General features: G+C 41.7%; 1 protein-coding gene across 1 annotated transcript in view; it reads right to left on the bottom strand.

Annotated features, from left to right (window-relative positions):
• KDR (kinase insert domain receptor) overlaps positions 1-12263 on the bottom strand; it is a 64130-nt gene that overhangs the window by 1303 nt on the left and 50564 nt on the right. The window contains exons 24-30 of the mRNA XM_029285940.1: positions 7317-7439; positions 6965-7076; positions 4471-4570; positions 4085-4190; positions 3681-3832; positions 1815-1911; positions 1606-1694 (exon numbers count right to left, since the gene is read on the bottom strand). Coding sequence (XP_029141773.1) covers positions 1606-1694; positions 1815-1911; positions 3681-3832; positions 4085-4190; positions 4471-4570; positions 6965-7076; positions 7317-7439 — 779 coding nt within the window. The remainder of the gene's footprint in view (positions 1-1605; positions 1695-1814; positions 1912-3680; positions 3833-4084; positions 4191-4470; positions 4571-6964; positions 7077-7316; positions 7440-12263) is intronic.

Consider the following 12263-nt stretch of genomic DNA (forward strand, 5'->3'; position numbering starts at 1 on the left):
TAAAAGAATAAAACCTCTCTGACAGTTCGGATCATATTGTCCAATTAGTCTTCAGGCAGTTGTTGCGAGAATAAAGTGTCTGCTCAGCATAACATCTGTTCAGCAACCTTGCCTCCCATATGAATAGAAACCACCTGTGCAGTCCACATGTCCCCCCCCCCCCACAATGTAACTGTTGGCAAGCTAGAAGTGGTTTCTATTCTAACATAAGCAATCTTCGTAGCTGGACACCTGCCTTCCATTGAGGACTGTATATTCCAAGGGTGAGAAAGAGGGCTGAGAAAATATCTACAGACCCTGGACATAAACTGTTTCAACTCCTCCCCTCAGGATGGCGCTATAGGGCATTGCATGCCAAAACAACTAGACACATAGACAGTTTTTTCTCTCGGGCCATCACTCAGCTGAACACCTAATTCTCACAGTACTGCTTTATGTCTAAGTATATTTATCCATGTTATCCATGCTATAATATTATTATTATTATCATTCCCATCTTCTTTACTACCCTTTCTTATTGGTATTGTTAGTATGATTATTATTACTCTGTTCCTTTGCACGTACACTGAGAGCTTCTGCACCGGAGACAAATTCTTGTGTGTCCAATCACACTTGGCCAACAAAGTATTCTATTCTATATTCTATTCCAGGGGTGTCAAACTGCTGGCCCACGGGCCAGATGCGTCATGCCGAAACCGTGCCCATCCCATTGCCGGCAATGGGGAAAAAGTTGCGATACGTCGTAACATGTCACGTGACGTTGCGAGTTTGACACCTCTGTTCTATTCTATTCCATGTGGATGAAACACAGGGAGAGATGGAGAAGCATCTCCATCTATCAGCGACGTCTCTCCATACACTAACGGCCATCTAGCAGCAAATATTCTGTCAAACTGCTATGGAGGGAAAAAGGGAAAGAATGCCAGAATAAATAAACATGGAATATAATAGGACCAGTGATTCCCAAAGCGACATTGGAACCCCAGGAAGTCAAAATGCTGGTGGACAATTTAAGCCTTAGCTTGCGGTATTGGACGCTGATATGCTCTTTTCTCCCATTTCCCAAGAGTGTGACATCACTGATGGAACATTACTGGGTAAGAAGAATAAATCTGTCCAAAAGAGAGGTAGATAACTCTAGATATTTCCTCTCAAGTAGAGAATTTTATTTATTTATGTATTTATTTACATATAACATTTATTGGCCGCTCATTTTACCCTATGGCAGGGGTAGGCAACCTCGGCTCTTTTATGACTCGTGGACTTCAACTCCCAGAATTCCTGAGTCAGCATAGCATAGCTGACTCAGGAATTCTGGAAGTTGAAGTCCATGAGTCATAAAAGAGCCGAGGTTGCCTACCCCTGTCCTAGGGTAAATTCTGAGTGGCTTAGAGGCAAAAAAAAATAAAAATGTCTATATAGACATAATTAAAACATAAATAATTAAAATCAAACATTAACACCCAAGGGCACATGGGGAGATCAACCACTTCTACTGGGCTGTTTCCTCACGGGGGCACTTTGGTTTTTTTTATTCCGAACCACCTTGATTTATTTTATTTTTTTTTAATAAAGTGGGTGTAATGATTGTTTCTCCAGATTTACCTGAAGGGCAACGCCAGTTCTTTAGCTTTCTCTTCTAACGCCTTTAGTTCTTCAGATGCGAGAATCATCCCACTATCTGTCTGATTTTCCTGAAAGAGTCCAAAAAAAAAAAAAAAAAGACTGTTTGGACAATCAATGGAAACACAGACAGACGGACAGACGGACGGACCGAAAGTCCAAAAAAGAAGAAGCTATAAAAATGGACTTACATCTTGAACCACTTTTATGGGTGGTTCTATGGGCACAGATTCAAAAGTCTTCACACTCACACGGCGACTGTTTCTTTTACTTCCTGGGCAATGCTGACTGAAAAAGAAATAGATCTCTTGTTAGTGTGCCGAAGCTAGTAAAACTGGATAGTCAAAACATGTACAGCTAGCATCCCTCTGAGCTGTGAGCATCATCAATTTCAGGTATCGCTGAAAAATTGCCAGAATCTCATATGATTTGAACGATTACAATTTTATCCAGAAGAAAGAGATACTTCCTGTGGATTCAGTCAACCCCTTGATGCATCTAAGTCTGGGGTAGGCAACCCAAAACACTCAAAGAGCCACTTACACTCGTTTCCCACCGACAACAAAGCACTGGGAGCCGCAAAACCCTTTTGATATCTAAAATGAAGATAACATTGCATATATCCTTTTTTTCCTTTATTATAGGTGTGTGTGTGTGTGTGTGTGTGTGTATACCATGTATGATATATATATCATAAAGGTAAACAAGTATATATGCAGTGTTATCTTCATTTTAGATGTCAAAAGGGTGTCTCTCTCTGTCTCTCCCTCCCTCCCTCCCTCTCCCTCTCTCTCTTTCTGCCCTTGGTCTGCCAGTCCTCTTCCCCCACTCAGTGTGTGTGTGTGTGTGTGTGTGTGTGTGTGTGTGTGAGAGAGAGAGAGAGAGAGAGAGAGAGAGAGAGAGAGAGAGAGAGAGAAAGAGAGAGAGAGAGGCACTTGCGCTTTCCCCCCTTTCTTTCTCTCTCTCTTTCCTCTCCTCTCTCTCCCTCCCTCCCTCTTTCTCTTTCCTCTCCCTCTCTCTATCTCTCTTTCCTCTCTCTCTCTCTCTTTCCTCTCCTTCTTTCTCTTTCTCTCTCTTTCTCTCCTTCTTTCTCTCCCTCTCTCTCTTTCTTTCCTCCCCTCTCTCTCCCTCTCTCTCCCTCTCTCCGATCTTCTGCTAACCTGGCAAGCTGGCTTCAAGCTGTTCTCCAACAGGCTGGTCTCTCCTGCCCTTCCTGCTTCCTGCAGAGATGCAGCAAAGGGAGGAGCCCTGCCCGATAAGCTTGTCAGCTCGTGGAACAGGGTGATGCCACTCTCTTTTTTACACACACACACACACACACACACACACACAGAGAGAGAGAGAGAGAGAGAGAGAGAGAGAGAGAGAGAGAGAGAGAGAGAGAGAGAGAGAGAGAGAGAGAGAGAGAGAGAGAGAAGCGCAAGTGTGTCTCTCTGTCTCTGTCTCTCTCTGAAAATGGCAGAAGAGGCTGGGAGCCGCAGGAGAAGGCTCAAAGAGCCTCATGTGGCTCCGGAGCTGCAGGTTGCCTACCTATGATCTAGGTGCTGTACGGATTCTGCAACCTGTATTGGATGCCGGTGTGTGTTCGTGTGCGTATGTGAATATGTGTATATTTAGTGTCACCCTATTTTGTCCCCGAAGGCTGCTTCTTGCACTTCCTAGATAATCCACCCTTCCAGCTGTTTGACCCAACAGCTTCTTTCTCCCAGGGACCATCCTAAACCCATTTCCTGGAAAGAAGTCCAACACGTGCTTCCTTTAGAACAGCGGTCCCCAACCTTTGGGCATCAAGGACCAGGTCTCTGTTACATGGATTCTGATGGCATTTCTGGGAAGTTAAATGAGATTGTACACATTCATTCATCTATTGTTTACTTGTACATTAGTCACCTGGTCTCTTGGGTGGGACACAAACAGTTATCATTTAGCGTGACGGATTGCACTGAATAACGAGCAACACAAATGCCTTTCTCATCTTTGCTACGATCACGTCAGCTATCAGCCTTTAGGAAGGGGTTGTTGAAGACTCCCAATGGAACGCTCCGACTATTACAAACCTTGTTTGCGACGTGCTGTCATAATGGAACTGAGAATCACACACTTCCTCTTCTTCCGTGCAGGAAACAGGTGACGTTGGCAAAGAAAGCCCAGAATCTTCTTCAGTATGAAGCAACGTAACTTGGGGAAGGACAACATAATCTTTACCATCCTGATGTGAAAGACAGACACAAATAGGTTTACTTTTTTATTATTAATGAATGGAGCGGATTAAAAAAAAAATCAGGGTGTTGGTGGCAGCCTGTAGAACAGAGGTAGGGAACGATGCCCCCTTTATGACTTGTGGACTTCAACTCCCAGAATTCCTGAGCTAGCATGGCTGACTTAGAAACTCTGGGAGTTGAAGTCCACAAGTCATGAAAGGTCATCCTTCCCCATCCCTGTTGTAAAAACATTTCTGTACCTTGTGAACCTTGGCTTGCAGTAAATTCCCTAAGTGGTCCACCAGATCTGAGAAGGTTGGTCTTTGTTTGGGTTCACCATGCCAGCAGTCCAACATTGTTTGATACCTGGAGAATTAAACCTACTATAAATAAATATGTCCCAGACTTAAACCCATTCAGCTAACAATTAACGGTTATGGTTACAAGGAATAAAGGGAGAACGGGAAAAATAGATTTGCTTTGTTTGATTTTGCTCTTCTATACCATTAACATCAAAGCTGTGTTGGCCAACTAATGGATGTGTTTTATTGTCACTGGAGCATTCCTAAATGAAATGGAAGGGAACGGAATGAACGTATGATCAGCGTCTGCTATAAAAGGTGTTTTCAACAGCAAAAGTTCTTACATTTCAGGTGTTGTGTAATCTGGTGGCCTCATCCTTGTTCCTTCTTTTAGTCTTCTACAGAAATCTTCATCAATTTTTACACCTGGATATGGTGAGGCCCCTAAAAGAGTAGATTTTCTTTTAAAAATTGCCTAAAAATTCTGGTGTCATTGTACTGCTTATCTACACTTCACCAATTTGAAAAACAGCTATAAATTTACTATAAATTTAACAGGTACATCACTTCAACCGAAAATGGGCAGAAGATAGATCAGGATCGGCAGCAGGTAAACCGATCTTTTGGAGACGATCAGAAAAATGTCAAGACTGCTAATACAGCTGACTTAAAACTGGTCATTTAAAAACTGTTTTGAGTTATGATGGCCTTGCAAAAGATGCTTTACAGCCCCTAAACCAGGGGTAGGTAGGCAACCTTGGCTGGCTCCATGCTGGCTCAGGAATTCTGGGAGTTGAAGTCCACAAGTCATAAAACAGCCAAGGTTGCCTACCACTGCCCTAAACCATTTGTGGTCATTGTAAGATGCATTGAAAAATTGAAACATTTGGAACGTAAGAGCTTGTTTGAAACCCAGAGTGGACTTGATCTCCAAGTTCTTCCCAATGTTGAAAGTTTATTGCCATTTGTCAAAAAAAAACAACCCTGCGCATTCGGAAGAATGGGTTCTTACATACGACTGCATGATAAATGCGTGATTTGCTTAACAACCACCATACAAATGTTGAGCAATCAGGTCCAATCACATGGGCCTCTTGACTTCTATGAGTGTTGAAACGTACGACCAAAATTGCAGACCCAATTGTGGCAACAAATCAAGGACTAACTGTAGCTTAATAATGGGAACAACAGATTGACTCCACCTCAAACATTTGGTAGGACCTAGAGATCAAGGCCAATCTAGGATTCAAACAAACTCTTATATTCTGAATTTCTCTATTTTGAAATGCATGTTTTTTTTACAGATAATTCTAATAGTTCTCTGTAGAGGTCAAATTTCTGGCTGAAAACCATATAGGTACCACATGGCTGAAGTATGCTATCGCCAGCATAGAAAGAATCCGTAATAAATCTAATGTGACAACATTAATTTTTTTAAAAAAATATTTGGATATTGTTTTGCTAGACATTTTCCAACCAAAATATGGGAATCCCGTAACAGCATATAAAAAGTGCAATAATTTATTTATCATCATGGTCCAATATATTTATTTTCTAAAATTTGGACTGAGGGAAAGGTTTCTTGATCTAACAAAACAGACCCCTTCACTCCTTTATCTTTTGAAACACTTTCCTGGGTATCAGAGCACCCAGAAAAATGGAGTACGATGTTTTAAGGGGAACCCTCCAAAATTAGATGGAAAGAAGTTCCGGATCCATGATAATCCATGGAACTCTAGAATGAGTGCAGAGAAAAGCAACAAAGATGATCAGGGGACTGGAGGCCAAAACATAAGGAACGGTTGCTGGAATTGGATATGTCTAGTCTAATGAAGAGAAGGACGAGGGGGGACATAATAGAAGCGTTCCAATATCTCAGGGGTTGCCACAAAGAAGAGGGAGTCAAGCTATTCTCCAAAGTACCTGAAGGCAGGACAAGAAGCAATGGATGGAAACTAATCAAGGAGAGAAGCAACTTAGAACTAAGGAGAAATTTCCTGACTATAAGAACAATTAACCAGTTTAACAACCTGCCTCCAGAAGTTGTGAATGCTCCAACACTGGAAGTTTTTAAGAAGAGACTGGACAACCATTTGTCTGAAATGATATAGGGCAATGATGGCGAACCTTTTAGAGACCGAGTGCCCAAACTGCAACTCAAAACCCACTTACCGTATGTATCGTTGGGTGCCGGGTGGGTGTGGCCCGTTGGGTGGGTGTGGCCCATTGGGTGGGCATGGCCCATTGGGTAGGTGTGGCTGCAGTGGTAACGGCAGACTGGGTGGGACTAAAAAGTTCAATCAATCAATTCCAACTTTGCGAGATCTTTTCTTTTCCCCGTAGGAAATTGAAATTGATTGATTGATTGAATCTTTTTTTTGGCACATGGCGGTGGAGGCCTAAAGCTAAAAGGTTTTATAAAATCCAGCTGAAGGCCTAGGACTGGGGGGACAGCGTGCGTGCCCACAGAGAGGGCTCTGCCATAGGTTCGCCACTACGGATATAGGGTTTCCTGCCTGAGCAGGGGATTGGACTAGAAGACCTCCATGGTCCCTTCCAGCTCTGTTATTCTGTAACATTTCATCAGTATAATAATATAAACAGGAATCAAACTCATGGACATAATTGGGTCTTAATGAAGGTCTTAGGTTTTTATTAAGGAGCAACAAATAAAAATATTCCAAACACTTAAATGCCTACTAAATATTCACTTTTTTGTTCTATATTGGTGGGGAAATAGGTATCTATAATGACACTGCATTAAAAACATGGTTACATTTCCGTAGTCTTAATGTTAAAACCTTGAGAAGAATTAGCCAGCAAAGACATTCAACTTACCTAATGAAAATATTTCCCACAATAATACACCAAAAGACCAGACATCACTTTGAATTGTGTATACACGATCAAAAATGGTTTCTGGGGCCATCCATTTCAGGGGTAATCTAGCCTAAATATTTAAGAAACAACATTATATATCTTAAACACCACCAATTAATAACAAGAACATTATTGTCACAGTAATTTACATAAATGTTAAAAGTTATAAAATAGTAAAACTTGAAAGCTTGTAGTAAACGGATTACAACATGTTTGTTTGCTAATCAATGAAGTGAAAGTGGGATTAGGCACGTAGGATGTCATGGTTAGCATTAATTTTAAATAAATGTTTGAAAATTTCAGAACTTACATCTCCTTTTCTGACGTAATCTGGGTCTTTGTAGATGTCCCGAGCTAATCCGAAATCACAGATTTTGACCACATTGCTCTCGGATAAAAGGATATTGCGAGCGGCCAAATCTCGGTGTATACACTGAAGCAAGATAAATATGAGTTTAATGAGTAAACAGAAGCGTATATTATGCCCCACAGCAAGGAGAAGCAGAGATGTTCAAATGGATTCTTTTATCCAAAGAAGAAGATATATTTAACTTTGTTTCTATTTGGAAATTGCTTCCAGATTTTGTGCTTGCGGTGTGAAAAAAAAAAAGATTTATTGGGGAGGAAAGCTATGGCAAATCTAGACAGCATACTAAAAAGCAGAGACATCACCCTGCCAACAAAAGTACGTATAGTCAAGGCCATGGTTTTCCCAGTTGCAAGGTATGGCTGTGAAAGTTGGACCATAAGAAAGGCTGAACGCCAAAGAATTGAGGCCTTTGAACGCTGGTGCTGGAGAAGACTCCTACGAGTCCCCTGAACTGCAAGGTGATCAAACCGGTCAGTCCTAGAAGAGATCAACCCTGACTGCTCTTTAGAAGGCCAGATCCTGAAGTTGAAACTCAAGTACTTTGGCCACCTAATGAGAAGGAAGGACTCACTGGAGAAGAGCCTGATGCTGGGAAAGATTGAGGGCAATAGAAGAAGGGGACGACAGAGAATGAGGTGGCTGGATGGAGTCACTGAAGCAGTAGGCGTGAGCTTCAATGGACTCCAGAAGATGGTAGAGGACAGGAAGGCCTGGAGGAACGTTGTCCATGGGGTCGCGATGGGTCGGACACGACTTCGCAACTAACAACAACAATTGTTATAGAAATGGCTAATATGTACTGTTGTGTAAAAGTAAAAAGTTGAGGTTGTAACATTGTTATCTTCTGCTGTGCTAAAGAGAGTTGGAAGTTGGTGCCTTTTTCCCCCCCTTTTCCTTCTTTACACCATTTTTTTTTTCTTTTCCTTCCCCTTCTTCCTAGTTTTCTATTACTTTTTTTGAATTTCTCTTTGTATCTTGTATTTCGATAAACTAATAAAAATGTGAAACTAAAAAAAGAAAGCATAAATTTCTGAAAGCTGCTTTCAAATGTGACATGTGCTTAAAAAAAAGTGGTGGCTTCTATTGTTCTATCCTGGCTGTTGTCTTGACTTTTTTTTCCTCCATTCATGGGCACTCCTACTCTACAGAAAAAATATTCTGTTCCATACCAAAGAAGGTCTCTTACAAATTGCACAAGAGCAGGTGTGGATAGTAAGGCGTTAGTCCAGCAGATTCTACGGCAAGTCATACTTTATACTTCAAGTTAGTATAGCTCAGGGGTCTTCAGACTTGGCAACTTTAAGACTGGTGGACTTCAACTCCCAGAATTCCTCAGCCAGCCCTGGCTGGCTGAGGAATTCTGAGAGTTGAAATCCACCAGTCTTAAAGTTGCCAAGTTTGAAGACCCCTGGTATAGCTCTTTGCTCTGTGGAGAGTTTCACTGAATAGAAATTTCACTTCTTCAAAAGTTCCTCAAAGATAAATGGAGATGAGGTTGAACTAGCCCATTCCTGCTTCTCCTCCCTTGTTTAAGAATTCTTGAAGAAGACTTCCATCTACACAATACTGTTTCTACTGAGGTTTAGGTTTCTCAAAATAATATTGCACCCATGAAGGAAAAAAAAACATCTGATGCCTATAATTCCTTGCAAATAGAAAAAAAAATTATATGTCAGGGAGAAGGTGTGGTTTTAAGTATTCAAAACGCGGAAAAGCTATGAAGGCTTTCCAACAAGAAAATCTTCACAGGGTAGAGAAATCCTCTGTGTGGAATTTTGAGCTGTGCCTCACCATATTAAGGAACCTAAACTAGGGTTGAATTTTGGCAGATTTGGCAAATAATAATAATAATAATAATAATAATAACAACAACAACAACAACAACAACAATAATAATAATAATAATAACAATAATAGTAAAGTTGGAAGGGACCTTGAAGGTCATCTAGTCCAACCCCTTGCTCAGGCAGGAAACCCTATACCATTTCAGACAAATGGCTGTCCAGTCTCTTCTTAAAAACTTCCAGTGTTGGAGCATTCACCGCTTCTGGAGGCAGGTTGTTCCACTGGTTAATTGTTCTCACTGTCAGGAAGTTTCTCCTTAGTTCTAGATTGCTTCTCTCCTTGATTAGTTTCCACCCGTTGCTTCTTGTCCTGCNAACACTGCTATCATGTCCCCCCTCGTCCTTCTCTTCATTAAACTAGACATACCCAATTCCAGCAGCCGTTCCTTATATGTTTTAGCCTCCAGTCCCCTAATCATCTTTGTTGCTCTTCTCTGCACTCTTTCTAAAGTCTCAACATCTTTTTTACATCGTGGTGACCAAAACTGGATGCAGTATTCCAAGTGTGGCCTTATTAAAGGACGAATGGGCGCCTTGAACTTCTGTCAGACTTGGAAGCCATGTTTGTTTTACTTACTTAAAAAAATTATACAGCTACCTATCCTTATGCAACTTAACCCTGGGCAGCTCACAAACCATTAAAAAAATATTTTTTAAAAAAACATAAAAACCTCCAACACAGATAATTCAACATAATGCATCCCCACACATCCCCAAGGAAGCTTTGTTGAGTTCTGACCTCATGAACGCTTGTAGGAAAGCCAGATTTTAAAGCTTTTTGGAAGACTAGAAGGTTAAGGATCTGTCAGGTCTTGGGGAAGAATATTCCAAAGGGAAGGCTAGCTACACAAAATTTAAAGGAATACACTAGAAGTGATCCTGTTGCCCCTGAAAATCAGGCCTTAACCCACAAAATATACATTTTCGTAACTCTGCCGACTCAGGGGTGCTCCAGTGGCTATCAAAGAGGTTCAGATAAGCTTCATGCAGGCGAATGGACTGTTATTTCTGTAGCTCTCATATCCTGCAGATCTGGATGGCCCATGGCCCTAGGACACAGGTCGGCAACCCGCGGCTCCGGAGCTGCTTGTGGCTCTTTGAGCCTTCTCCTGTGGCTCCCAGTCTCCTCTGCCATTTGCAGAGAGAGAGAGACAGAGACAGAGAGAGGCACTTGCGCTTCCCTTTTCCCTCTCTCTCTCTCTGTGTGTGTGTGTGTGTGTGTGTGTGTGTGTGTGCGTGTGTGTGTGTGTAAAAAAGAGAGTGGCCTCACGCTGTTCTTCGACGAGCTGACAAGCTTATTGGGCGGGGCTCCTGCCTTGGCTGCGTCTCTGCAGGAAGCAGGAAGGGCAGGAGAGAGCCAACCCAATAAGAATGTGTGTCAGCTTGTTGGAGAACAGCCTGAAGCTAGCTTGCCAGGTGAGCAGAAGATCAGAGAGAGGGAGAAAGAGGGGAGAGAGAGAGAGAAAGAGAGAGCGGGGGGAAAGAGAGGGAGAGAAAAGAGAGAAAGAGACAGAGAGAGGGAGATGAGAGAGAGAGAGAGAGAGAGAGAGAGAGAGAGAGAGAGAGAGAGAGAGAGAGAGAGAGAGAGAGAGAGAGAGAGAGAGAGAGAAAACTCATGCACAGCAGCCTCTATTTCTTTTTAATTAAACTCTTCAATCAAGCTCCCCACCCCTCGTGTGCGCGTGCGCAAGTTTTGTGGCTCCCAGTGTTTTCTTTTCTCTGGGAAATGGGTCCAAGTGGCTCTTTGAGTGTTTAAGGTTGCAGACCCCTGCCCTAGGATCATCTACAGCCCTTGGTGTAAATTCATGTTGATCTCAGCCTAACTTTAAAACTTTCTGTAAGAGATCTAGTCAGATCTTTGGAAAGGCTTCTCTCTCTCTCTTTCCTGGAGTAGAAAACAGAAGTAGAAGGTGAAGAAGGTGTAAGAAGGGCGGGAAAAAAAGAAGTCAAAAGAAAAAGACTATTATGAACAAAATGAAAGGATGAATCCCAGAGAGAGAAATGAAGTCCTGAATAAGTTCGGACTCTGGCCCAATCCACTTCTTGCTTTAGTTCTCCATACTATGGTGGAGCTTGCTCTCTATTAAAAAAAAGCTTGCTTATGCCTAATGGAAGAAGGAGCCAAATACATTAAGAGAGGACATTTCTGGGTGTCTCTAACTGGGCCATCCTTTTTTTTTTATTAGTTCCATATCCTGATTTTCAGGTGGCCTACATAAAGTCTTCCTCCTATTTTTTTTCCTCCCATAACAACCAGCCAGGTTAGAATCTGAGTGTCCCCTATTACAGTATAACATCTCAACTATTATACCACATTAGAACAATATATAGCTTCTTCTCCACAGGAACATCTATCACTAACGGCCTTGTTTCAACTAAAGGCACCCTTATATGTTGATTTGAGGGTGTAGTTCTTAATAAATGCATTAACAACAGTTTTCCTTAGATGTACTGTACATCCCTGGACCTCTGTATGGCTTAGTCCAAGATATGTGCATTCATGAAATAAATAATAAAATCTGATTAGAGGAACTGGACAGAGTGTCAACGCTGCTAACATCAGATGTTCTTGCTTTGACAACATAGATGCAGCCATTTTCCTTTACTTTATGTTTTACTCTTAGAGTTAGAATTACATGATACTGGGGGGGGGAGGGGGAGGAATGTGCATGGGAGTTTAGTTAGACATAACAATACTGTATAAGGGTGAGAACCAAGGTTTTTTGAAATAAGAGAGGATAAGAAATGGCTGGGTTTAAGAACTGGAGGGAAAGCCGGCATTTCAAACTAATTGGAGAATGTGATTTATGACTGTTAATTAGAGGAGGGAATTGTGCTTTGACACTATGTGCTCAGGGGAGGGGAATTCAGATTTTGGCTTTGACTATGTACGTGCTGATGCTATGCTACTTGAATAAAGATTCTTTAAGGTAAACAATGCCTCAAAGTTCTTTGAAGAGTTTCATCTCTCGGAACCATGACACAGAGAGCTTCCAACTCGTATTTCAGTGTTGTTGGCGAATTCACAAGTGCTGATATTTTT

Source organism: Protobothrops mucrosquamatus, unplaced genomic scaffold, assembly GCF_001527695.2.
Source record: "Protobothrops mucrosquamatus isolate PMUCROS unplaced genomic scaffold, P.Mucros_1.0 scaffold2566, whole genome shotgun sequence".
Lineage (NCBI taxonomy): Eukaryota > Metazoa > Chordata > Lepidosauria > Squamata > Viperidae > Protobothrops > Protobothrops mucrosquamatus.